General features: G+C 39.0%; 1 protein-coding gene across 8 annotated transcripts in view; it reads left to right on the top strand.

Annotated features, from left to right (window-relative positions):
• Window positions 1-27,650, top strand: part of DENND1A (DENN domain containing 1A) — a 530,720-nt gene that overhangs the window by 176,276 nt on the left and 326,794 nt on the right. For 5 of the 8 annotated variants that reach the window (XM_030761610.2, XM_089913732.1, XM_089913730.1 and 2 more), the window contains one exon: window positions 3,983-4,039. The exons of the other annotated variants lie outside the window; for them this stretch is intronic. In XM_030761610.2, coding sequence (XP_030617470.1) covers window positions 3,983-4,039 — 57 coding nt within the window. The remainder of the gene's footprint in view (window positions 1-3,982; window positions 4,040-27,650) is intronic. 8 annotated transcript variants of the gene reach the window in all.

Here is a 27,650-nt window from a genome sequence, read left to right as displayed (position 1 = left end):
TGAACTTAATTTCACAATGAAAGGTTCTTAGACATCCTTTATTCAATATAACTTATTAGGTTCATTGTGAGGGGCATTGTCCTTCCCCCCTAGAATGTAAGCTCCATGAAGGCTTGGAATTCTTACCTTTGTTTGTTTTGTTCACAAATACACCCAAAGTGTATTTATTTAAGAATGTCTGCACATAGTAGACACTTAGTAATACTTGTTTTATGAAAGATTGAATCTCTGAGTTTTTTTGGTTTTTGTTTTCTTTTTTTGCTGTACGCGGGCCTCTCACTGTTGTGGCCTCTCCTGTTGTGGAGCACAGGCTCCGGACGCACAGGCTCAGTGGCCATGGCTCACGGGCCCAGCCGCTCTGCGGCATGTGGGATCCTCCCAGACCGGGGCACAAACCCACGTCCCCTAGCGTTGGCAGGCGGACTCTCAACCACTGCACCACCAGGGAAGCCCTCTGAGTTTATTTTTTAACATTGTTTCAAAGTTGGTTTGAACTCTTGTCACCAGCCAACCTTGACAGAGATGTAGTTGTACTGAAGTATAAGTCTTGTTAATGAAAGTACCGTGGTATATAAAGTCAAATGCACTATTTCTTCCCACAATTGACTGGTTCTCTCTATTAAAGCATTTTAATTTACCTTGAGAGTCACCATTATATTATTTAACTAGCTGCTAGTTAAATAATCTAGTTAATACTAGATTAAAAGCACCAGCTAGGAGAACAGGAGTTACGGGTAAGTTAGTTGTTCTTCATTATAAACCCAGGAATCTGAGAAAGTATTTTAGCATTTTTAGATAGCACCATCTGAGTCTAAGATATAATAAGTATTTACCTCTGAAATCTTTCAAATATTGTAAGACAGAGTGACCTAGATCACTTTTTTCGTGGCTTCTATTGCCCAAATAACACATGCCCCATCAAGGCTTAAGCTGTAATGAAATATGCTATTTATAGCCAACTTCTGGTTTGGATGAACAGAAGGAACGCCAGAGTTCAAACCCATAACTGTATTGCTTGGGGTTGGGGGGAGTAGATTATGGAAGATAAGCCATACAATATTAAATTTCTTTACTCTTTATAAAGGAACTTTAAAAATATTTGTGTTCTACAATTTTCCCCTGTATATATAGGGATCTTATTTCAGCTCTTGAGAAAGCTTGAGTAACTATCTTTATACCCAAATAGGATTGTTCAGAACCTATTATACATTTCGGGAAGAAATAACTTGTTTCATCAAGATGGTATCTAAAATTTTTTTAGTTTAACATTTAAAGTTTTTATTCAATTAGTATCTTTGTATCTAGTATATACCAGGAATGAGCAATGTATAACACGTGGTCTTTGGCCTTTATTTACCTCGGGGTCCCATAAAATAGACACAGAGATCTAGCCCCAGCTCTCCATATGAGAACCTTTCAGATGTCATATTCATCCAAGATTTTGGTGAGCTGAATTTTCTGAACTTGGTATTACAAACTGAAAACAATGTATACTTTTTGTCCTTTACCAAATATAAAATTGAATATATTTCTGGGTGCACTGTTCCCAGGCCACCTCTGATTTTGATACCCACTTCCCATTTCACTTCTACTACCCTTACTGTCTTAGGAGCCACTTAATCTTTGGGAAGGGACTCTGTAAACAAGTAATTAAAATATAATGTGATAAGTGCTATTTTAAAAAATATGTATGCGTAGGGTTCTTTGGGGTCACAGATTAGGCAGTGCCCATGTCTGACTTGGAGAATTAGAGAAAGTGTTGCTGATGGGTTCCAGTTAAACTGGGTCCTAGAGAATCAGTGGGGGCTGGCCTAGAGGAGAGAGGGAGAAAAGCTCTCTGGGCGGTGAGAACTGGTACACAAAGGCTCGGAGAAATGAAAGGTATAGCAAGACGAAAGAATGATGAGAATTCTGGTGAGAGGGTGGTAGCAAGAGATGATGCCGTAAAAGTCTTGGGGCCAGTCTGTGAAAGCCCTTGTGGGACATGCTCAAGATTTTGGATTTATCCCATAGGAAATGGTGTGCCATGCGATGGTCTGGGGCAGGCGTTAGAAATATTGTTTTTACACCAAGGGTAAAGTGGCTTTTGTACATGAAATTGCTATCTACACAGGCTTGGGATTTCCTGGTTATTGTTAGAGGGATGCTGCACATCACTTTGGGAGTAACACCTGATTTAGATTGGAATTTTCAAGCCTCAACTTTAGTGTTTTTTTTTTAAATTATACCTTAATGAAATATGTTCCTTGGCCCTCGTTGAGGAGTTATTGTCCTTCTTCCCATGCAAATTGGCATGTGGGCTTATGTTTAAACGTTAATTGTGTTAAGTGAGAACCATCCTCCTTCTGGAACACTTTCTGTCTTAATGGCAGGAACAACTGTCGCATCCTTTTTTCATCTGTATTGTGCTCATTTCTCCTATAAACAGGAAAGCTCAGTTTTCACAGAGAAAAAGAAGCTAGAAGTAATAGAGTCTGGTTTTGAGAACTTTGGCTTCTCTAATGTTCCAACACATACAGTTTAGGAGAAAAATCAGAGGACTCTTTCCTTAGGCAGGTGCAGTGGCAGAAGCCCTTTTGGATTGTGTTTTAGCTGCTTTGGTTTAAAATAAGTCTATGGGGGATGGGGAAGGGAGTTGGGAAGGAAGGCTGTGGGGACAGCTCCCAGATTTTTACCTTGAAAGCAGGTGCTGCTGAAATACTCCAGAAACAGATGGAACCTCCTATTCTTGTTTTAAGCTATTTATGGTTGTCTCACCTGAGGGTATCCTGCTATACAATGCACAGCCTGATGTTTGAGGGCAGTTTGGGCATCAAAGCTGGGGCCCCTCTGGGAGAAATCAGCCTTTCTTCCCAATGCCTTAAATGCCATTTGGGAAACCTGGACCTTTCATACTATTTAACAGAAGACTTTCCTCTGGTTTTCGAGTGTTTCCATCTCTCTGGGGCTGTTTGGTTTCTTTTTAGTTCCTTCCCTTAAAAGTACGATGGGTACAATGTTGTTTTCTGGATGGTCAACTGGGAGGAGGCCTGACTGCTACGCAGATTATAACTCCACTCATTGTGGGTCCTGGCACATGGCTCTGTCAGAAACTGAACCCACGGGATGGGGCTTGCAGAGGCTCTGGTTTACTAGGCCCAGGGCCCTTTCTCAGAGTATTTTGAAAGGCTTGCAGGGGGATGTGCTCATCAGAACATCACTTTGTGGGAGGCTGTAACTTTTTCTTTCTTAATTAAAAAAAATGAAGTGGTTGGGGAATGTTGCATGTTTTATTGCCACACAGATGCTTTCATGCTTAGAAATGTACAATCCTCTAGGGAGTCACAACACAACAATAGTAACAAGCTGTACAGTTTTAAGAAAATCACCTTTAAAGAGGAGAAAGGAAGATAAATAAAATTGCCCTTGCTCTCCTAGCAGCCTGCTGTTTGAGGGGCTGGGAAGCTGGACAGTTGGAAGGACAGGTGTGTCTTCTGCACCAGCAGCCAGCCTCAGGGCCGCCCACCATAGGAGAAAGCTTCTTTTCTCCTCCTGGTCCTTTACAAAGGAAACCAGCCTGTGAGTTGTGAGTATTTGCAAATCCAAGACTTTGGCTAAAAGAAAATTTTCATTTTGAGATTGAATGAGTTGGGCGTTACAATAGACATGGTATCTTCTCACTCTGTTTTGAAGGCGGAGCACTTCCTTTTCCTAACGGCTCACGAAGCTTAGTGTAGGGCAGCAAGTGAAACCGCCCTAGGAACTCCAGGAGTGCACTTTTTTGTTGTTTCCCCTCCATAGCTTATTCATCTTGCTGCCTCTAGCAACTGCTGCTGATGGCTAATGTTATACCGTTTTGTAGATGGATAGAGTTAAGTCAGGAGAGCTCACTATAGAGGATTTGGAAGGGAAGGGAGGAATCAGCATTTATTTAATATGCCAGGTGGTTTATATAATTCTCATTTATTCTTATTGCAACCTTATGAAATTATCTCCCTTGTAGAGATAAAGGGCTGGAGACTGAAAGAGATACAGTGACTTGGCCAAGATCTCACAAAGAGTAAGTGAAGGAATTTGGTTTGGAACCTAAAATCCAACCCAGAGCTCATACTCTCAACTGCTTTGGGCTTATTGCCATACCTTTATTTTGTGTCTGATTCAAAACTTCAAGTTTTATTTTCTTGCCACCAAGCAAGCTCTACGGGTTTCAAAAGTTTGTTTCTCGGGCTTCCCTGGTGGCGCAGTGGTTGAGTCCTCCTGCCGATGCAGGGGACACGGGTTTGTGCCCCGGTCCGGGAGGATCCCACATGCGGCGGAGCGGCTGGACCCGTGAGCCATGGCCGCTGAGCCTGCGCGTCCGGAGCCTGTGCTCCGCAACGGGAGAGGCCACAACAGTGAGAGACCCGCGTACCGCAAAAAGAAAAAAGTTTGTTTCTCTTCATATATATTTAGATAAAAGAGCCATGATCAGTTGTTTGCCTTTGCAGAATGATCTCAGAGGTGAGTTTAAAGAGCTCTTAAGAATAATGTACTACAGCCCATCCTCATTTTATATATGATGAAATTGAGACCTGTTCCAAGTTCTTTAGCTGGCTAATAGCAATCTTCTGACCCCCAATCCAGAGTCTTGTCCAGGATATGGCAATGATTTTTCCAACTCAGGAGAATAAGCCCGAGACCACCTGTGACTAAGGTTTTTCAGGACTCAGTAACCTCCAGTTAGCATCAAAAAGTCACATCCGCTTTTGGCCAGCGTCATTGCAGTCTGTGTGGACAATCCAACCATACTATTATAAAGAAAATGATACAGTTTTGTTTAAATCTGATGCAGGGTATGTTTGAATGGAAAACCAGTAAAACTGATCCTGCTTTCTGAGAGAAAGAGAGTCTTAAGAATTCCATATGAGGGACGCTTTTTGGGAGACAGGGAAAACATTCTATAGGAGAGGCCAGTTGGTGCTTTTTGGTTGAGTCTGAGTGTCAGCAATTTTTATTGGACCTCCCTGCAAGGAAGCCACTTTCCTACAACAGCAACAATAAGCAGAATGTATTTATTTGAGCCTTATCTTTGCTTTTCACTGGGCAGGGGGTAGAAAGGAAAATAACTCAATATGCTTCACACCTAAAATTGCCCTTTGGATCTAAGCTGCACTCTTATTTTAAGAGCAAGATAGATTTGTGAATACAAAGAAGAGTCTGAATTTAGGTTTTCTGGCCCTTCCAATGATCAGTTTTAGAAGCAGTAGGAGGCCTAACATTTATCCCTCGTGGAAAGGCCCCGGAAGACTGAGATAATAGTGTACCTCTTTACATCATTTCAAACAGAAAACTCATTATGCCATCTGAAGTTTGAAGAGCCCACAATTCTTACAATCAATTATGAGTCACTTATTTTTAAGCTGTAATTTTTTTGAGATTATGAAGATATACTTCCTCATTAGAAGACTTTAGAAAATTTCAGAAAAGTAAGAAAAGCAGACTATCATCTTATGACTCGAATAATGACTAGATGTGTTTCTTTCCTTGGATTGGGATCATGCTGTAGATATAGTTTTCTACCTAGCTTTTCCATTTATCATATTGTAAGCAAGCATCTTTCCATATCATTAAATATTCTTTCCTGAGAATCTTTTTGACTGTATAACTTATTTTTGTGAGATTGATTTATAAGGGAAGAAGCTCTTAGTTATCTTAAAAAAAATTTCTTGCTAAGACTTAACATGCTTTTAAAAAATGCATTTGTTCCAGTGAATTTGTCATTCAGCTAATTACTTTGGTATTTTTGTTTAAAAGAAAAGCTCAACTACTTTTTATCTTAACGTGTGAGCTATTACCCAATTCTTGACAATGAAGAATAATTATTAACTTATGAAAAGTGAACATAAAAGTATGGAAATAGTATCAAAAGTCTTATTTAAATCAAATGACAAATAACGTATTTAGTTTACTTTTCCTTTTCCATTTTCACTTTGACATATCTTCAAAGTAATCCTTTTTATTAGTGTGAGTTGTGTTGTAAATTGCAAAAATAATGTAGCATATAGGGAATACTTTTAAAGTTACATAGCAATATAAATTTTGATTTTTAATATATTACATTCTGAATGAAAAGAAAGTATATGCATCTTAAAACTTTATGTAGAGATAACTTAGGGAATTTTTAAACGTTGTAGGTAAAATTAAGTTCTGTGCTGTAGTATGCAATGGAAATTGAATAGGTGTTTATTTCTCATTCATGGGACATGTAACTACCAGTAACCTTCAGCAAAACTAAGGGCAATTGTCCTCTAACTCAATTCACAAGTGTTAGACTGCCACTATGGAGACTTTTAATCCCTTATCTATAATATAAAACAATATTTATTACAAAATTAATTCTGAGAGGCATTATTTATGGTTTCTAATCCATTGTATTTCAGATGTCTTTGAAGTAAGGTGGGTGGAGCTTTGTATGTGGGGTTAATTGTCCCATTGTTCATTTATTCAGTCTGGTATTTTAACTAGCTCTTTATGTGTATTAATGAGCCCAAAATGCAGCAAAAATGCTGGGCTCTAAAAAAACTTGACATTTTAAAACTTATTTAAACGTGTGGTGAAAAAAGAAGTTGAGTGAAATTCAGTGTCCTGTAGTTTTTTTGCCTGAGCTCCTAATGACTGGTTTCCTTTAAAAAATTATTTTTTATTTTTTAAATTCTAGTCCTATAAGAAAATGACAAGTTTTTGGGGGGGATAAAAAACTAAAAGCCACACACACACACAAAAAACCCAAGTCAAAAAGACTCTAAAGAAACTATATTTGCTAGTGTCCAGTTTTCCGCTGAGCTAGGATTTTTATCATCATCTGTTTAAAAAAAGAAAAACGTATATAGTAATTTTCATTATCATTTTAAAGAAATTTTTAATTTGTACTTTTTCTTTTTTATTAGTATGTGGAAATATACTAAATGTTGATTATCCTCATTAAGTAAAGGTAGCCATTGTTCCCTAACTACTGGAAACGATACTTGTTTTTATCGTTTTTCTCTTTATTAAAATTCCCCAGAGATTATAATTCCAGGTCTTTTTATTTGAAGAGATAGTTTAACTTTCATACAATGGGACTCCCTGACTTTGACCTCTCCTCAGATTTAGTACTTTAAATTGGAATGAACATTGGTACTATATTTGATTTCTTTTTATCATCTTAAAAATTGGATTAATAATATAAAATATTTTCACTTACCCATCATTCATCTTTTTTCTTTTTTTAAAGGAATATCTACCTATTTATTTATTTATTTATTGTCTGTGTTGGGTCTTCGTTGCTGCGCGCGGGCTTTCTCTAGCTTGGGTGAGCGGGGGCTACTCTTCGTTGTGGTGCGCGGGCTTCTTGTTGCAGAGCACGGGCTCAAGGTGCGTGGGCTTCAGTAGTTGTGGCACGTGGGCTCAGTAGTTGTGGCTGGCGGGCTCTAGAGCACAGGCTTAGTAGTTGTGGCACACGGGCTTAGTTGCTCCGCAGCATGTGGGATCTTCCCGGACCAGGGATGGAACCCGCATCCCCTGCATTGGCAGGCGGATTCTTAACCACTGCACCACTAGGGGAGTCCCCCCATCATTCATCTTTGTCTCAGTTATTTCAATGGTGAATTGAGGATAGTACTAACTGAGAATTTTGTTGTGATGACTAATAAAACAGCACTTGATAAAGTTCTTTGTGTGTTACATCTACTGTGTAAGTGTTTAACTACAACCCTGTGTCTTTCTTTTGTAAACTGTGAACTGTAAGCTGCAAAGAGAAAGAGCACTGATTTTAACTATATGTACACACATAAGTATGTATACATAAGTGTACATATATATTATATATACTCACATAAGTACAGACTTACGTAGCAAATACTCAAGTAATCACTAAGTTAAGAAATTTCCAGCACCCAGAATAATATTTTCGCCTATGTATGTATCCCTGAGTAATATGGTATGGTTTTGTCTGGCTTGGAACCTGTATGAATTGAATTATACAATTTGGAATTGTTATTTTAAGTCTTCTTTTGCTTAATTTTTGAGATTTATCTATGCTGTTTCTTTTCTTTGCTATATAGGGGTTCCATATTGTATGACCATACTACAGTTTGTTCATACATTCAACTGTAGGTGGCCATTTGGGCTGTTTCCAGTTCATGGCTTTAATGAACATTTTTGAACAGATATCCTGGTACACAAAGGCACTAGGTTCTTTGGTGTGTGGACCTAGGAGTTGAATAGCCAAATGTCTTGGGTACATACATCTTCAACTTTATTGGATAATGCCACATTGTTTTCTAAAGTGGCTCTGCCATTTTATGGTTCTGCCAGCTGTGTATAAGCATGCTTCTAGTCCTACACTGCTTCCCCATCTTGCTTTTTAAAGAAGACATGCAGCTTGCTATTCTCCTTTCACAAAGTCTGTGAGATCTAGGTGTTGTCCCTCTTTATTTCCCTAAAGATTAGTCTGGCCTCATTGTCTGAAGAGGCATTGCTGGAGAAAGAGACAGTGCTGGGGTTGGAAGAGGCAAGTTGATCATCTCTGACGTAAAATGAGCTGTAAGGTGGCATGGCATGAAGAGCATGGTCTGGAGTTAGAGCAGGACTTGAATCCTAGTCCAGCTGATGTAGAAGTGTGCTTTTAGGTGCTCCATTTACTCTTTTTGAGCCTTAATTTCCTCATATCTGCTTTTTTTGGGGTGAGGACTAGAGATAATATAGGCAAAAAATCTTGGTAAGGTAGTCACTGGTACCTTACAACATTACATAGTGCAGGAGTTATCAAAAGAAGGATAGACCAGTTGTAACATACACATGTCATTGTCATAGATGTGATTTGTGTGGGCATGTACATAACCAAATCTATGTGAGCCTGGTCACATCAACTTGAAGATGATACTTGGTGACCGTGAGGTGGGCACTTACACACTGTGGGTCAGGGTGGAAAATGATGCAACATTCCTGGAAAACAATTGGCAATGTATATTCAAAACTTTTAAAATTATTCCCATTTTTGGAATCTCCTAAGGAAAACTCAAATATATGTATAGATACATGTATGAGGATGTCTATTATAGCACATAGAATGAAAAATTAGGAACAATTAATGGAGGGAGATAGCTAGGTTAATACCATTAAAATTATGTTTTCGGTGATTAATGACATGGAAAATATCTAGGACATAGTGTTATGCAAAGAAAGCAAGAGATGAATTTTCATATATGATATCTCTATTTTGTAAGAAATTTATAGAAAAAAAACCTGGTGGTTGAATATCAAAGCATTAACAATGAGACTAGTTAGGTAATGGGATCACGGGTGTTTTAAATTTTCTTTTTTGTATTTTTTAATGAAGTAGTTCTTGCAGTTTTATCCTGTCAAGTTCAATCCAAATATTTATTGCACCACAGTTTATGTGTTTTTTAATTTGGAAAAATGATAACTACCTTCATATAGAACATGATTCCCAGTATAGGATGCCACAAGTGGTAGTACTTTAACTACCAAAATGACCACTGATGCTCTAGTATGTGTTTTTCTCCTCCTAAGTTTGCAGAATGGACTTGAGCTCTGGAATAAGACCTGTGTTTCAAATTTTCGTTCTACTACTTACTAGCCATAGGAATGGAAGAAAGTCACTTCATCTTTCTGAGCCTCAGTTTCCTCATCCGTAAAACAGAAAATACTTCCCACGGTAGACGTGAAGATTAACTGAGATTTTTGGTGCTCAATTCCAAGTAATTATTCCCATGTTGCCTTGCAAGATTTAAAAATGCTATCAGCTATAAAGTGTACCGTAGAGGTAAAAACAGATTTTCAGGGGGAAAAAAGGGGCTGTATTGAATTTTCAGATTGATTTCACGAAGCATCTTGATTTTAGAAACATTAAAAATGAGTAAGAGTTCATCTTAATTGAGAAATGATTGCATTAATTTCACAGTGGGATATTTAGTACCTATCCTATAGATTATCATTGTTTTACACTCACCTAGTTGACCTTTTAATTTTCTCAGAAATTTCTGTCGTATTTGTGTGAAAGGACTAGGAACCTATTCCCAATTCGTGCCTCAAACCTGCTTTTTATGGCCTCAGGATCTCTGTCATAACCCGTTTTATGCTTTCACAAACTGAGCCCCTGGGGAGCTGTCTGCACTTTTCAGTGTGATCCAGCTGAATTCCTTCCCTTCCCCACTTGAGCCCTTTGATTTGCCAGGTTTTTGTTCATCTACCCTAAGGATGGACTGAGATTGCTGAGCACGGCCTCTCTTGTGGTGCAAAGTGAGAATTGTTTCTAATTGAGCAGAAACATGTGGAAGGATCAGGAATATCTCAAGGGATTACAGAAAAATTCCAAATTTGTACTACTTACAGCTTGTGTTTAGAACAGGGTCTGCTGGGAATAAATGTTAGTTAGTGTGGCCTGTGACCTTAAAAACTGTTGACATGGACTTCAGCCAGAAACTAGCCACAGACCTCCTTTGTTAAACTCATTCATAGCTCTTTGAAAACTCTAGTCAGTGAAAGTTGCCAGCTCCAATCTAAGCAGAGCCCTTTTTTTTTTTTTTCCCATGCTTTGGAAACAGAGGACGCCCCTTAACCAGCAAGGCTTCTTTAATAAGACTACATGGCCTTAAACGCAATTGGAATTGACAACTTCCTGGCTTGGGTTTGCCAACTGGCAGGGCTGTGAAGCCGAGGGGACAAACAGCGTTGGGGCGCTGTGCACTTGTGTTTGTGTATGTGCAGAGGAAACTGAACTCCAGAGCACTGCGATACCCCTTCACTCCAAAAGCAACACTGTGGCCTGAATTGGACACATCTTCCTAGTGTTCTGGCTGGGGTAGACAATTCAGAATTCTTTCTCAGCATAAGGAAAAAGAGAAAATGACTGCACTTTCTTTCTTTCTTTCTTTTTTTTTTTTTTGTGGTACGCGGGCCTCTCACTGTTGTGGCCTCTCCCGTTGCGGAGCGCAGGCTCAGCGGCCATGGCTCACGGGCCCAGCCGCTCCGTGGCATGTGGGATCTTCCCGGACCGGGCACGAACCCGTGTCCCCTGCATTGGCAGGCGGACTCTCAACCACTGTGCCACCAGGGAAGCCCTGCACTTTCTTTTTGATGGCGATGATTCTGGCTTTTCCCTTCTTTCCTCAAAACGGTTGTTTTAATCTTTTCATCGGTGTTGTGTTGCTCAAATATAGAACAACACATTTTTGGATGGTACTCAGCATCCACTCTGGAGTTTTACTTAACAAATTTCAGTTTCTATCAAGCTGAAGGGATAGTCAGGATATCTCTTCATTTTACTGGTTGAGGAAACTGAGGCATGAGGATGTTAAGTAGTTTCTTCTCCCTTGCTCTCTATCAAAAGGAATCTTAAGAAAAGTCCTTAAATGATTTGCTGCCCCTGCAAAGCAGCATAGTAATTGAGACTAGAGACTAATATTTTCTCTGGTTTTCATCTTTAATCCAAAGACTACATTATGTGAATTTAAAGACAGGGAGGCAAATAGAATGTTTAGAAAAAAATGAATAAGTTAATCAGACTAGAAAGAGAAAGCAGTTATTCTGCTTACAAAGTTGATTTATTTTAATACTGTAACATGTTGATGGTGGCTAGGAAAGCTATCTTGGTTATCAGTTGTCATCCTGAGATATACAATCATATCAGTCTATATTTCTGTCTACTTGACTACTTGTAAAATTTTGGTTGTTGGAATATAATATTTATTTCCAGTTATGCTGTTGAAGTTGTTATTTTTAACATAAATACTCCAGCAAACTTATCACTTCTAAAAGCTGCTGAGGTTCGGTGTGATTTCAATCAGGCATGTGTGAGGAGAAAAAGGAATGTCACACTGGCCTAAGAATCGATGGCACATAGGCTAGGAATATGGAAACTCTACGAAGAGAAATTATATAATTTCCTAGAGACTTTATAAGAATTTAGATGTGATTAAAAGAGAACGCATGAGAGAACCTGATCTATCGTAGGTGCTCCATAAGTATTTGTTGAATGAATAAAATTGGTAAAGGAAACTTATTTCCCAGTCTCAGTATTTGCCCGTTCACACACACACATATAATATCTCTTCCTCAAAACCCTTACCTTAGAGCATTTATTACTCCCACAGAAGGTAGATGATGCCCTCATATTTTAATTACCTAAAGTTCTAACACAAAGCTTTTAGATTTAGTCAGAACTAGATTCAAATTAGCCACATGACAAATCAAATCACTTAACTTTTTCTGATCCTCATTTCCCACATCTATAAAATAAAGATAATGAGATCTACTTTGTAAAGTTGTTAACATATAGGTAAAAATGTTATCTGAAACACCTGATTTGGGTGTTAGAAACACAGAATTGTTTTTCAGAAAGGAACTTATTTTCATCATTTGTTTCTCTCCTACCCTCTATCAGAGGGAGTCGTAAGAAAAGGTCTCAAATACTTTGCTGAGTCTAAGACTCTCCCTGCTCATACAGGGAATGTAGTTACTCTGAAGACCCAAACTCTAAATACAATAGAAAATCTTTATTAGCCTATGGAAATGATGGTTGTTTTCTGTGCCTATGTGCTATACTAAGAGTAGATTAGATTGCTGGAAAATATATTTAGATAAATAGATGATTAAGAAAGCCAGATTGTATTTTTCTTTGCTTTTTGTCAGTTAAGAAGTTGCTAGTAATTTTAGAACGTTACACAGTACAGAGAATGACATAGAATCCTTTGAACTTGTGTTGAGTTCCGTTTCACACAGGATTTCACTGTAAGTGCTCTCATTCTTATACCACACTTAAAGGTTGTTTTACAAGTATTAATTCTGAAGCTCTCCCCCATTTGAGCTGATGAAACCGTTGGTTTTTATAACCTCTCTATTTATTATGTGAGTCTCAACCTTGGTGTTTTGTGTGAATAGCAAATTATATGAAGCCCTTTTCTCTGTCTCCTACATTCCAGGGGTTTAAGAATGTGCTCTGAACAAGGTGGAGGAGGGTGAACAACTCTCATGTGTAGAAGAGGGAAGATTATTTGTCAGGTTTTATTTTAAGGGAATATTTTCCCCTAAGAGTTCATAAAATGAGAGTATGTCATCTTTTCTTCTAAAGATTTTCCCCCTAATGCTACCTCATTTTCCAAACTTTCATTAATAGCTCTTTGCAGCTGAAGCAAATATTTTAGATCTTTCTTGTACTCTCCTCCAGCTGGGAGTGTCTCTCACACATCAAAGGCAGATATGAGCCTCTCATTAAAAGATACTATGAGTTCATCATCTCAGAAGAGTGGGACCTGAAAACCTAAGATAACTTTCAGCTACAGGTCCTATCTAAGCTGGAGTGAGATTTTTCCGTGGTTTACCACATTTCTTTTCTCAATTTGTCACTCCCAGATGCTTGAAAGTCTGGTTTTCTCTCTTGGTTTTATTATATCTGAAGATTATCCTTATTCAGAATAGGAACTTAGTTGTAGGGCTTAGGAAAGATAAATGCTTTAAAATTTCTTTTTAATAAGAAAATAAAGAATCCTCACACTTAGGAAGGAAGCCCGAAGTTTGCTTGTTATTTTCTCTCCCTCCTCTCCTACATGTGTTTTGTGCTAGGCCTTCTTAGTCCCTCACTGCACTAACTGCTCTAGGGTCTATAAGGGAATTAATTTGAAACTTAAGTCAGCTCTGAAAATTCTACAAATCCCTCTTTTCCTACCTTTTGCTAATGAAAAGCAACACTGAAATCAGAGTTATTCAACAGATTTCTTGAGAATATGGCAGAAAACTGGTTATGTCCTTCAGATTTTCTTTTTGAAAGCATTTCTAGATTAGGGTGAAGGCTGGAATGTTATACTCTAGCTAAAAGACATACTAAATGTTTTCAGCTTCTTTTATATTTATATGTGTACAAGCATACATGTGAGTGTGTTATAACAAAATATTGCAGGTTTCATCATTTGAGTAATAGCCACAGCAAATCCAGATTATGTTTTTTCCATAGTATTTACTTTCCTTACTTTGGTCATTTTCAAGCTCTGTGTTAGTATTTTCTAGCCAAAGGTGAAAGTTGTCCTCAGATAAATATTAGGATGGCCTGCCTGCCAAATCCTAGGCAACCCAGTGAATTACTCTCTTTGATAGTAGAAGGGTCTAGTTCAAGTTGCTCTGAATGGCATTTAACTATAAAACAATAGCCTTAACAAAAGTTGCTGGTGTCCTTCAAATTGTTTCTGTACCAGTAGCCAATTCTTTTGGCACTTTAGGATATGAGGTTTGTTCCATTAATAATTTGGAGTGCAAGTTTTCAGAGCATTACAAAGCCAATGAATGGAGGGGCGGGGGGTGGACAGAAAAGTATATAGATGGATTGAACATGCATGAAGTAAAAACTGAAAAGCAAGCAAACAAAAACATCACCTCCCCCCCACCGCCCCAACACACGTACACACGCACGCACAACCCCAGAAGCTGTTGACTTGGCAGTTTTTCATTCTTTATGGCTCTAGGGACAGGTTTAAATTGGGATTTTTTTTTTTTTTTTATTCTCTTGTGCTGTGTTGAACCGGAAGGCAATGTTTGATGTAATCTGGCCCAGATGTCAGCAGTGTGCAGCTTTGTGATGATTATTTATCTTCAGGTGTTTACTTTGTAAAAGGATAATCAGCAAACAGTTGTTTAGCATCGTAAGTTTTATTCAGTGACTGTTTTTGAGATTCTGTGTGTGTGTACAAACTAACGTAGATTAGTTTAAATATGCTTTAAATGTAATTTCATTTTAGCTATTAATCTTAAAATCCTCTGTAACAAATGCTGGTTACGAGTCCCCTGATAAATGTTAGTATGTTTAGCGCTTTGCATTCTGGATATTGTTCCTCTTATTTCAGTTTCTCGTTCTTCTAGGAAGTTTTCTCAGCTAAGACCACCAAAGTAGTGGGCTCTTTTTTTTTTTTTTGCGGTACGCGGGCCTCTCACTGTTGTGGCCTTTCCCGTTGCGGAGCACAGGCTCCGGATGCGCAGGCTCAGCGGCCATGGCTCACGGGCCCAGCCGCTCCGCGGCATGTGGGATCTTCCCAGACCGGGGCACGAACCCGTGTCCCCTGCATCGGCAGGCGGACTCTCAACCACTGCACCACCAGGGAAGCCCTAGTGGGCTCTTTTAAATGCTCTTGGAAAAATTTTTCTCAGAATGTTAATTTCCCAGGATATTTGTATTTTCTGGTTACATAATAGCTTAGAATGTAAATGGCAAAACTTCAGTAACAGTTACCAAATAGCAGTCCATTTAGTCACTTGTATTTCAGGTGTATTTGTTTTAAGAGTATTGTTTTCAAAATATTTCCAAAGGATGGGAGTTGCTCAATCCACTGTTTGCCCCCTTTGAAGTGCTATGATGGCTGCTAAATCCCCTGAAGAAAATGGAGTTTGAAATCTCTTCCTGGGACATCCTGTTATCATAATACTATTTTAAAGATCAAGGGATGCACATGAAAAATCTTTGCTTCTGTTATGTTTTTTCCAAACACAACTAGGTTTTCTTAGTAAATTTAATTCAAACTACACAATTACATAGTGACTGATTTCATTCAAGGTTAAATTTTTAAACATTTTCCATATTGATGCCAACAGTAATTCTAACCTAGTATAATAATAATTCTAACTCAGGCAGGATTAACTACTATACTCCCTTAGCTCACCTCACTGGCTTTAATGAAATTTTTGTCTGTCTTAAAAATGCCAATAAATTACATTGACATTCTATAAGTTTAAGATCAATAGCATCACAGCATTGGTAGTTAATTAAGACAGTCTTCATTGGCAGCAGTGTAGTATATAGGAAAGATTAGTTTTAGGACTTGGGTTCAAGTTTTGTATGTACTTCTGCTAGGCCAGGTGACATTGGGCAAGGTGTCTGACCTGTATCAACCACATCTATAAAATGAGGGAGTTGGACTAGATAGTTGTCAATGTCCCTTGAGACTCAAATTTTATGTGAGCTTTTTTTTTTTAAATTCAAGTCATCTTATTAAATTCCAGGGAGTTCATTAGGGCTTTATTGCTATAATTCATGTTTCTTGGATGATTCTTTCCTTATTCCCCTGAATGCTTTTGAGATGCATGATCAGAGGGATTCTAGAAGTTTTAGTATGGTCTTGCCAATGCATGGACGTATTTAAAATTTTTTTTAATTGCTTTTGATTCTTAGCATTTTTGTCACTTTTAGATGGAACATTAAATATGAAACCTCTTTCATTCTTAAAGTAGGTAGGGACAGTGGACCTACGCTATTACTGTCTTTCCCCTAATAGCTCTCCCTGGGGAAACTAAGAGGGCAGGGCACTTTTTCCTTGCAACGTTGTAGAATGACCTAGCCTGGAACCCTGGCGTAGTAAGAGAATAACCACTGGATCAGGAGAGGAAAGACCTTGGATCTGGACCCCACTCTGAGACTCATGCACTATGTGCCTTTGGGTAAGGTGCTGGGGTTTTCTCCCTGTTTAAAATGGTAAATGATAATGTTAGCCCTTCCAAGCTCACGGTACAGCTCTTACAGATCATCTTTTCTCAAATATTTACTGAGACATCCTTTTCATTTTTTTTCTTTGTGCTTTTAGCCTCAATAAAGACAAAATTGCTATTAGTATGTATAATTATTGTAAGGAATTTTATTTCTCATCAGAACTACATGTCCAGCTATGAGTATAATTGTAGAAAAAGTGTGTTCTAACTGTCTTCAGTGATTTTTCTAAAAGGTTGTTTTGGGAATTCAGAATTCTTGGTTAATAATAAAACTTATTAAAAGGAAATATACCTCAACACTTACCATTTTGAAAGGATAATTTATAGAAGTTCAGGTAAATACCGAGTGCTATGTATGCAGTAAGGGCGATGAGAGGAGATCAGGAAGCCAGCTTCTCAAAAGTCTGCAGCATCTTAAAGCTTCTGGCAGTGAGTGCTGTGATAGAGTAGAAACAGAGGAGCTTTGGAATCAGACAGGTTTGGGTTTACTTGCCAGCTGCCCACTTGCCAGCTTATGACCTTTGTTAAGTTACCTCGCTTCTTGAAACTAAGTTTTTTTTTCATCTCTGAAATTCAGATATAAGGACCCACCTCGAATTGTTGTTGTATGAGATAGTGTTTGCAAATCAGCAGAGTCCTGGTAAACAGTAGGGGCTCTCTGTGAGTGGTAATTACTCATTCCTCCCTGGATGAACAGGTTTAGAGCATCTAGAGACAGTTATAGTAGGATTGGAGTATTTTAATTTTCATCAACTGGTTAATATTGGGAAGGTCACTGAGCCCTTAAATGAATGTGTCCTTTGATTTGTCCCTTGATCCTCCTGGGGAAAAAAGCCCAGAATATAAACTCAGAAGGTTCAAGTCCCAGCTCTTATTTTTCCAGCTACATCTCCATGAGTGTATCCTAACTTTTCTGGACTTCTTTTCCTCCATCTATATAATGAGGACAATCATAAGTCCTTCAAAGTATTATGGGTATCAGATAAATAACACATGACACTTCTTTGTAAGAATTGAATCGATCTCTATACAAGTTTTACCTGGTGACCAACTTGAAACCTAATAGGGCTTTTTTTTCTTTTTTCTTTTTTTTTTTTTTAACTTTCTCAAGCTTTGTTCCCAAGCCCTTCCCTTTCTTGGGATGTGTTAACATAAGAGAATGAGACAGAGATTTGCCATAGTAGAAGCCCATCGAGTTTAGGGAACTGAGTGCTCTGTATATTCACATACATTATCTTATTCAGCCTTTACAACAGTTCTGCAAGGGAAACATTATTTTATAGAAGAGGAAAGGGAGCCTTGGCAAATAGTTACTAGCTAATATGTTAATATTAGTTATTAATATTATATTGTCAGTATTTGAAGTTAGCTCATCTGATTCTAAAATCCATATTCCTCCTACTTTTATGTGCTGCTTCCATCACATACTTTCTGCCTTATCTGACTTAGGTTACGGAGACATTTATTGGGTGTCTATAGGTGCTGAGTATTGCACTGTAGGCACTGGTGATGCAGTGTTATACAAGACACTCACATTAACCATCTTCACATGGCCCAGGGTCTGAAGGCAGACACATAATTAAACAATAAGTTGTAATATTGAGCCCTGCTAAAGAAAATACAGGATATTAGATGGCTATGTAAATGGTTCATCATCTGTGTATATTGAACACTTTCCTCTGAATAGTTGACTTCTCTTGGTTTCAGGTATCACGATATAATCTTACCACATTATAATCTTAAAGTAGTTCTGCCTTGGGGGTGAATGTAACATCGTTTATTTCCATAATTTTAAAAAAACTTGCTAAAATATGCATAAAAGTAAGTAACAGCTCATATTTATTAAATGCTTACAATTTGCTGAGTGCTTTCCATGCATGCTCTCATTAAATCCTCATAATAACCTTGGGAGAGGGCACTATGGTCCCCATGGTACAGATGAAGAAACTGAGGCTTGCAGAAATTAAGTTGCTTGCCTAAAGTGATACAACTAAAAAGTGGCAGAAATCTTCTGATTCCAGAGCCTACATTCCTAAACAAATTCAATTAGATAAGTGTATGTATCAGAAAAGTTTAAATCTATTTCTTTTTCAAAATTAAGAGATACCATGACTTTTAATCCTATTTTGTCATTTTTAGTTTACAGAAAATTCACTTTTTGTAACATACGGTTTTATGAGTTTTGACAAATGCAGGGTCACATATCTACTACTGTAATCAAACTAGAGTTCCGTTAAGTCCTTGCAAATTCCCTTTGTAGTTAAACCCTCCTCCTATTCCCAGCCCTGGACAATGACTGATCTGTTCTCCATCCCTAGAGTTTTGTCTTTTATAAAATGCCACAAAATGTAATCATATGATCTGTATCTTTTGGGGACTGGCCCTTTCACATAGCTAAATGCGATTAAGTTTCACCCATGTTGTGTGTATCAGTGACTCATTCTTTTTATTGTTGAGTAGGTATTCCATTGTATGGCTGTTACAACAGTTTATTTATCTATTCACAAAGGATGTTTGGGTTGTCCTAGTTTTTATGATGATGAATAAAGTTGTTGTAAACATTTGCATAAAGGTTTCTGTGTGGACACAGGTTTTTGTTTCTCTTGGGATTGCTAGATCATATGCTGAGTATATATTCAGTTTTACCAGAAACTGCCAGACTTGTTCTCAGAGTGGCTGTATCATTTTGCATGTCTACCAGCAACGTATGAGAGTTCCAGTTGCTCCTCATTTTCACTAGTATTTGGTATTATCACTATTTTAAAATTTTGGCTATTCTCTTAGGTGTTAGTGGGATCCATTGTGGTTTTAATTTGCATTTCCCTAATGAGTGGTTTATTTTAAGCATCTATTCAGGTGCTTATTTGCCATCTGTGTATCATCTTTGGTAAAGTGTCTGTTGAGTTTTAAAAGTTTTTAAAGTATTCTTGATAACAAACCTTTTGTCAGATATGCGATTTGCATATGTTTTCTCTGAGTCTGTGGCTTGTCTATTCAAAGCTTTTAATTTTGATTAAGTCTTCATACATCAGTCTTTTATGGATCATGCTTTAGGTGTCGTATGTATTGCCTAACTTAAGGCTACAAGATTTTCTCCTATTTTTCTTTTTTGGAAGTTTTATAGTTTTATATTTTACATTTAGGTCTATGATCCATTTTGAGTTATTTTTTTCAAGGTATGAGGTTGAGGTTTTTTTTTTCTTCTTTGCATACAGATGTCTAGTTGTACCAGCAACATTTGTTGAAAAGTCCATCTTTTCTCCATTGAATTACCTTTACACCTTTGTCAAAAATTGACTGTATTTGTGGGATCTGTTTCTGAACTCAATCCTGTCTAAGTGTCTATCAACACCAGACTGTCTTGATTACTTTAGCCTTGCAGTAACTCTTGAAATCAGCGTGAGTCTTCCAGCTGTGTTCTTTTCAAAATTGTGTTTGCCATTCTAGCTCCTCTGCCTTACTACATAAATTTTGCTCTTTTAGCTCCTTGGCTTTTGATATCTACAGAAAATCCTACTGGGATTTGGATTAATACTGGGTTGAATATGTAAATCAGTTTGGGGAAAGTTGACATTTTAACAAAATTTTCAGGTCTTTCAATCCATGAAACAGTACATTTTTCTCTTTAGGACTTCTTTAATTTCTTTCTTTTGTGTTTTATAGTTTTCAGTGTACAACTCCCACAATATATTGTTAGCTTTATACCTAAATGTTTCCTTCCTGTTTGTTGTTGTTGTTAATGTAAATGATACAGTGAAAAAATTAAATACTAATTTTTCATGACTTTCCCACTAATTTATAGTCTTTGTTTTCTGAAGGTATTTTCCCATCATTTAGGGTCTTTAGCAAGTAAAAGATTGTTTCTTTTTTTTTTTTTAAAGAAGATGTTGGGGGCTTCCCTGGTGGCGCAGTGGTTGAGAGTCCGCCTGCCGATGCAGGGGACGCGGGTTCGTGCCCTGGTCCGGGAAGATCCCACATGCCGCGGAGCCTGCATGTCCGGAGCCTGTGCTCCGCATATGGGAGAGGCCAAAAGAGTGAGAGGCCCGCGTAGCGCAAAAAAAAAAAGAAGATGTTGGGGGTAGGAGTTTATTAATTTATTTTATTTATTTTTGCTGTGTTGGGTCTTCGTTTCTGTGCCAGGGCTTTCTCTAGTTGTGGCACGTGGGGGCCACTCTTCATCGCGGTGTGTGGGTCTCTCACTATCGCAGCCTCTCTTGTTGCGGAGCACAGGCTCCAGACGCGCAGGCTCAGTAGTTGTGGCTCACGGGCCCAGTTGCTCCGCAGCATATGGGATCCTCCCAGACCAGGGCTCGAACCCGTGTCCCCTGTGCTGGCAAGCAGATTCCCAACCACTGCACCACCACGGAAGCCCCCTCTCCATTTTTATTACCTCACAGGGCTAACTTTTTTGAGTGATGGGTATCCTTTGAAAAATCTGCTGAAAGCTCCAGCAACTATCTTAAAAAAAAAGTTTTTGGATGTCCTTATAAAGTTTTATAGACATTAAGGCTTTTCACAAAACCCCTTCTATGGCCTCTGGAGCCCAGGTTAAAAATCCATACTCAAGACCTCCTTTTTTTTTTTTTTTTTTTTTTTTTTGCTCTATGCGGGCCTCTCACTGTTGTGGCCTCTCCCGTTGCGGAGCACAGGCTCAGCGGCCATGGCTCACGGACCCAGCCGCTCCGTGGCATGTGGGATCTTCCCAGACCAGGGCACGAACCCGTGTCCCCTGCATCGGCAGGCGGACTCTCAGCCACTGTGCCACCAGGGAAGCCCAAGACCTCTTTTTTATGCACTAATTTTTTTCCCCCCAAGTTATCAAAACCACCCAGTACTGTATTCTCTCCTTTGACACTTGGAGTCAACACTACCTATCCTGGGTGCTTGCATATGGGCAACTGGTAAAAGCCTGAGGCTCTTCCTTCTACTACTCTTCATTCATTCTTTTCATCCTTTCATGCTGGGTACTGGGGATTCAGCTATGAATAAAGCCCTATCCCTGTCCTCAAGGGCTTCACGGTCCAGTGCATTTCGGAAATAGCCATGCTTGGAATGGCTAAAGTTCGTTCAAATGATGTGGAGTGGCAGCACGGAGTAGTGGAACAATCTGGATTCGTAGTCAGACTTAGATTAAATCTCAGGCTAGTTATTATTGAATTATCCTAGGCCTTTGTGTAGAGGGAATAATGATATTAACACCTGTCTTACATCATTTCTAAATGAGAGCTTTTCTTGGTAAAATGACTTTTTCCAGAAATTTAATACACATAAAGACTTCAGAAGAATGCCTGTTGAAATCTAAGCCTTTAATAAAGTTTAGTCATTATTAGCAATTAAAACTTTTTATTCAACAAATATTTGAGGGTGAGTGAATGCTGTGAGTCGGGACCTGTTAATGGAGACAGACATAGAAAGAAATGTCATAGTGCAACCGAAACTTTTTAAATTTGAGGTCTAATAAAAATATCCAGCGAGATTTTACTTAAAATTGGTTTAAATAGTGAGTAGAAATTATACTTGGCTGTGCAGTTTTTCTTCCTTGCTAAAGGTTGTGCTTGTTTTTCTTTTGTTGTTTGCTGTTTACCTGTTAGAATCCAGTTTATAAGCGACCGCATAGGTATTTATTTCCTCAGGAGGAAAACTGCCTCAGGATTTCCATGGCATAATTTGTGACAGGATTAAGTTATGCCACCTTTGAAGTCAGTCACAGCCTGAAAGCACAAGAAGTTGTTTACAAAGGCGCCCATCGATTCTCCCTCTTTCTCTGGAAGCATCCGAGCAGTGAGACTCGCACAGTCTGTTTGGCACAGTGGCTGCTCTCAGCTGGCCTGGGGCCCTCCTGCTGCTGGGCAGAGAGGATGCGCCAGAGCTCTGCTTGTAGCTGAGCAGAGCCCACCTGCAGGTCTGCTTGTGGTTAACTGGGGGCTTGCAACTGTGTACCACAGCCTCTGGTTTTGTTGTAATATCTTGTCCTTAATATTTTCTATCTGGCCAACCATGACCTATAAAGACAGACACAAACCAGGGTTTGAATTATGAGGAGTGTGATGCTAAAATGCTTCCAAATCACACTCTAGAACCTGTAGTCATGGGCAGCTGCCTTTGCATACTGGAGAGAAGGAAACTTTTCTCCGGTTGGTTTGCAAAGCATTCAGTCACATCAAAGACCTGAGCCACTCAGCTTTTAAGTGTCTTAAAAGGCTTTGTAAATTCTGTCTCTGAATGTCGCTGAATTTTAGCATTTAACTCACAATTATGCTACTAATATTGAAACTTTTTGAAGAAAAATATAATGAGGGTCATGAGAGAGTTTTATATTCAACTTCTAAATTTTAAGCCATATCAAAATCTTTAACAATTACTGAGGCTTGGGGCATACTTAATTGGTGTCATTGCTCTCTGAATGGTATTACAATTGCAGGGATGTTTTACTATAGACTTAGAGAACTCATTGAAAGTGAGATCTCAAAAATGACTAAGAGTTGCTTTTGGATTTCTCTTTGCTAAGAATTTTCTTGTAGATAGATTTGTTAACGGCTTTTGAGCCAGATTGAAATGGTATACAATAAAGACAATTTCATGTTTTTGAGTCATTAGAAATCAATTTAGAATATTAGTCAAAATTAGAATGCAAGTTCAGATTTTGACAATTTTATATCAGCTGTGAGAGCACTGGGAGTTGATTTGTATTTTTACAGCTTGATTCTTACAGGAATTGCTAACAATCTTTTGTCGTTTTATTCTTAGAACATCCTTTAGACTAAGAAAAATGAGTTGCTCTTCCCTTTTTTAGAGGACAGACCTGTGCTCAGAGAGGTTATGCTCTGGCTTCAGTGGCACAGCCTTGAAGAAAAGGCTAGAGAGGCCTGGCTAGGCATTTTGCTGCTCAGACCTCAAGTCCATGCTGCCACCTCCTGTCTGCATCCTAGCTTTCATTTTAAATCAACCAGGCTTTTCTTCTCAAATGTGCTCAATGGATATTTTTGCAATTTTATGGTCCTCTGCTTCTTTTCCTTTTCTCTTTTCCTCCCCTTTCTTCCTCCTCACTTCAGGTGGTGAACTCTCAGTGCCAAAGTTGAGGACAGATTTGGCCTGGAGCCAGCATTGAGAATGCAGTGTTTATTTTTCAGTACTTCCAAAGGATGAAGTTCATACTAATGTCTCGTTAGGAAAGTTTAGGTATGTGTGATTTTAGAAGTTGATTAGATGTTCCACATGTGTGATCTCTGGGATCCTTCCTCTCTTCTGAGGGGTGGTGCTTGTTTTATATTGTGGCTCTCAATTTCCAACTCCAGGGGTAAGGATGAGAAATGCAGGTTCAGTGGAAGATCTCAAATGACTTTAAAGATGAGAGTGAGCACCACTGCTAAGACTACAAAGGTTGGACCCGTTCAAGGAAGGAAGAAGAATGAAGGAAGGAAGGAAAATTTGGAACTTTCTTTTTTAACAATCTGGGCAGCAAGCAAAGGTCTAACTAGAGTAGTCTGTTATTGCTGTATAAAATTGATAGTATGTTATAGTTATATATGCTGTAGTTAGCTATAGTCCTTTCATTCATTCAGTAAATATCAGTTCAATAAATATTTACTGCATTCTACTATGAACGGGGCAATGCAAAGATGGGGTGTTCTTGTGGGAGAAGATGGTAAAGCTAACAATTTGAGTGTCATAAATGTATAAAACAACCAAGCCCTAGGGAAGGGCACTTAACTTGATGAAGTCAGGAAGTGAGATGACATGAAAAGGGCAAGTGAGAGTGTTACCCAGGTAGGTGGGGATTGGGGTAGGAACAGAGATTAGAAAGAGCAAGCAGAGGACCGGAACCAGGGGACCACAGTGCTACTGCAGAGCAGCAAGTCACTCAGTGTGCCTGCAGCAGAGTGGCCCAGGGTGGGGAGGAACAGAGAACAAGGACCTCACATGCCATGTGTGGCTTTTGGACTTGAACCTGACGTCAGTGAAGCGTGACCCGGAGAATCTTGGGGCAGTGGAAAATCAGACGTGTGTGTTGGAAATTCTTTTGGCTCCATTTTAGAGGAATTAGTTGATAGGGCAGAAGGGAAGCTCTGGGGGCCTGCATTAGGGCAGAGTGAGTGAGCAAGTGAGTGAGCAAGTGAGTGAGCAAGTGAGTGAGCTTTGCAGTCTAAGGCAGAAGATAGCTCTCACTTAGTTATACAGTTGGAAGGACTATCATTTATAATCTCAATCTTGAAGGCTTGTAATCTAAAAGGCCTATTTTTTGTACTTAAATCCCTAGCATTTGCCTTTAAATGCTCATGGCATGTTTTGTTGAATGAATGAATGAATGCCGTTTCTTTTGGGCAAAGGCGATTAATTCAGTCTTCTGATTCCATCTTGCTTGAACTAGTATTGTTTGTCTTCCCCAAGTGTACACTCACAAACAGCAGGACTGAGGCAGTCCACATGGATACTGAGTGGCCCCAGGAAGCCAGTCTTGGATTTTAAAACTTGCCATAGATAAGCACGAGTTAGTTGTAAATAACCGCGGACCAAACCATTTCAAAAAAAAAAGTGAAATTAACTCTGCCGTGATTAGTCCGAAAAGGTTTGAATGTATTTTAAATAGCCCTGATAGTTAGAAAAGCAAAACGTTTGTGCTAGTTGTGGGCCAGGTGAAAAGACTGTATTTTGGTGACTGAAAGGATTGGAGGGGCAATTCTTCTGATCTTTTGCTAGACTGAGCTGGTCCTCTACTTTGATGACATTTGAAGTTGCAGGCCCATTAATGAGAGTAACTGGTCTCAACCTTCCTTCCTCCTCTTTTCACCTTTGTCCATCTGCCCCCCAACCCCTCCCACCACCACCTTGGCCCCTCAGCATGCACAAACCTTCCTCCCTTAAAGAATAAGAGCATTTCCCCTAGGAGCTCAGGCCATCAGAGATTGCTGCCTCTTCTGTCCCCCCCAACCCCTCTTGTTTCCTCTGTTTCCTTCAAGACTTAGTTGTGGGTTGCGGGGAGAAAAACCTTTTTTTCTCTCGTGCCAATCCATTACACCTGCTTTCAGGGACCTTCCCCTGTCTGAATAGGTGGTGATTTTGAGCTACATTCTGGTGTAGAAGGTATACTCTTTAAAGAAACGTTCACATATTTAATTGATGATCATGGCATGGAGGGAACAGAGTAATTGAGTATAATGTCCATTTTCAGGATGGAAATTAGAGCCAGCCCTTAATTAAGAGCTGAGGTAGTGTGGCACAGTGAAAGCAGAGCGGCTTTGAACCCGCAGACTTGAGTTCAAGTGTTGGCTTCCCCATTTACCAGATTTGTGACTTTGGGCGGATACCTGAGTTTCATTTTCCTTCTCTTTAAAATGGAGATTAATAATTCCAGCAGAATCTCCATTGCTATAAGGATGAAGATCAGATAAAATAATAGATGTTAAGTACTAGTTCTGTGTTTGACACCAAGCGAGTACTCTCAGGAGGGCAGTTGCCATCATGATGTCATCCATAGCACTAGCAGGATAGCATGCTGTGGAGAGAATGGGCTTGGGAGTCAGGACAGGGTTTGAATCCTGGCTCAGCCACATTCTGGCAGTGTGTGTGATACTGAGCAAGGTACTTAGTGTCTCAGAGCCTTAGCTCATAAAGTGAGAGTGGCGATGTCTACCTTACAGGGCTGTGGAAAGTAGAGATAATGAATGTAAAGCACTAGTACAGACCCTTGGCAAGTCGTGGACACTCCCATTGTAGTCCTTTGTTACTGTCATCTGAAAAGAACATTTTCCCAACAAAGCCTCTAATTTCAGTGGCATTCAATTTTGACCCCAAATTTTGATTACTTTTAATGTTACTGCAGCAGAAGAGTGCTCAGAAAATAACCATCCCAGTGTTCCTCTGGACCTGGAATGTATGAGGAATCAAATGCAAGCATATAATCCCCAATATGAATCTTTGTAGGAGACTCTTGTTTCAACTGACTTGAGAAATTGCCCTGAGTATGGAATGGATGTCAAAACTTTAGCCAGAGCTGCAACTATAATCACATTATTTTGCTGCTACTCAGTGGAGCTAAGAAAGCTTAAGAGTATTACCATCTGGGCAAAGCCAACCAATGGTGAACTGTGAACTGCTTACCAAGTTAACAGAAACTCTTGCTACTTCATTCATTAATTAGGCCTTTATGGCACACCTTCTCTTGGTTGCATGGCAACCGTAATAGCAGTCATTAAATTCTGTCATTTTGTATTAACCCTTTGGCCCTGGGTGGATTGGGAGCCCCCACCTTAACACTAATGCATTTTACATTAGTACATCTACCTGGGAAATCCCATTCCCTTGACACATAAGCTGTAAAGAGCAAATAGCCAGATTCCAAAAACAGAAAAATTTTCTTTTTTTTCTTCACATTAGTGTATGTGCTTTTAAGGCTTTGCAAAATGTATCTGTCAGGATGGAGGCCATCTCCCAATTTGCTGACAGACAGACATAGCAGACACCCAGCAAGATGAAAAGACAGCTAGTTTCCCAGAAAACAGGAGCTGCCTGTGACTTCTGCGGGCTTATGGAGGAAGGAGCCGGTGTGAAAACCAGATGGGAGAGTTGTTAAGAGTTGTATGTTTCCAAATTTGCTTTTGTAGCTGCTTTGCAAAAATTTGGACCGTGCATGCTAGAGCGATAGGGCCATTCCAACAGCACAGTGTTTGGCATTTCAGCAATGGATTAGAATGGTAGGAAAGAAACTATGCACTCTGGCAAAAGCTGGAGGAAATGAAGTGGTCAGAGGGCAACCTGTGGGAGAGTGTGAAAGGCTCTTGCAATGCTTTGTCCATTAGGTTACTCACAACGCCATAAATGTAAGCAAAGTGTAAAAGTCCTAAATTAAAATGGGGTTTAGGAGTTAAAAATGATGCATATCCTGTTTTCTTGAGTGGACTAAAATGATATGGGACGTGTGTGGTATAGGCGAAATAATTCAGTTTCACAGAAATACTTATTTTTCTCTTAGTGGGAAAAAAAATGGGAAGTTAGGTTTTGGTGTTAGACAAATCCCCACTCCGCTCAGTGGCTGTGTGATCTTGCACAGTTGGCTTTCTTTTTAAACTCCATTTCTTTATCTATGAAATGGGGATAATCATTTCCCTTCATGGTGTTGTTATAGGGGTTAAATGAGTTACACTATATACATCTTGTAGTCAGGATTT

The sequence above is a fragment of the Delphinapterus leucas genome, chromosome 6 (genome assembly GCF_059928025.1).
Source record: "Delphinapterus leucas isolate spDelLeu-1000000601 "Yukka" chromosome 6, BTC_Dleu_Yukka2, whole genome shotgun sequence".
In the NCBI taxonomy this organism is placed as follows: Eukaryota; Metazoa; Chordata; class Mammalia; order Artiodactyla; family Monodontidae; genus Delphinapterus; species Delphinapterus leucas.
This window is presented reverse-complemented; position numbering and strand designations above follow the sequence as displayed.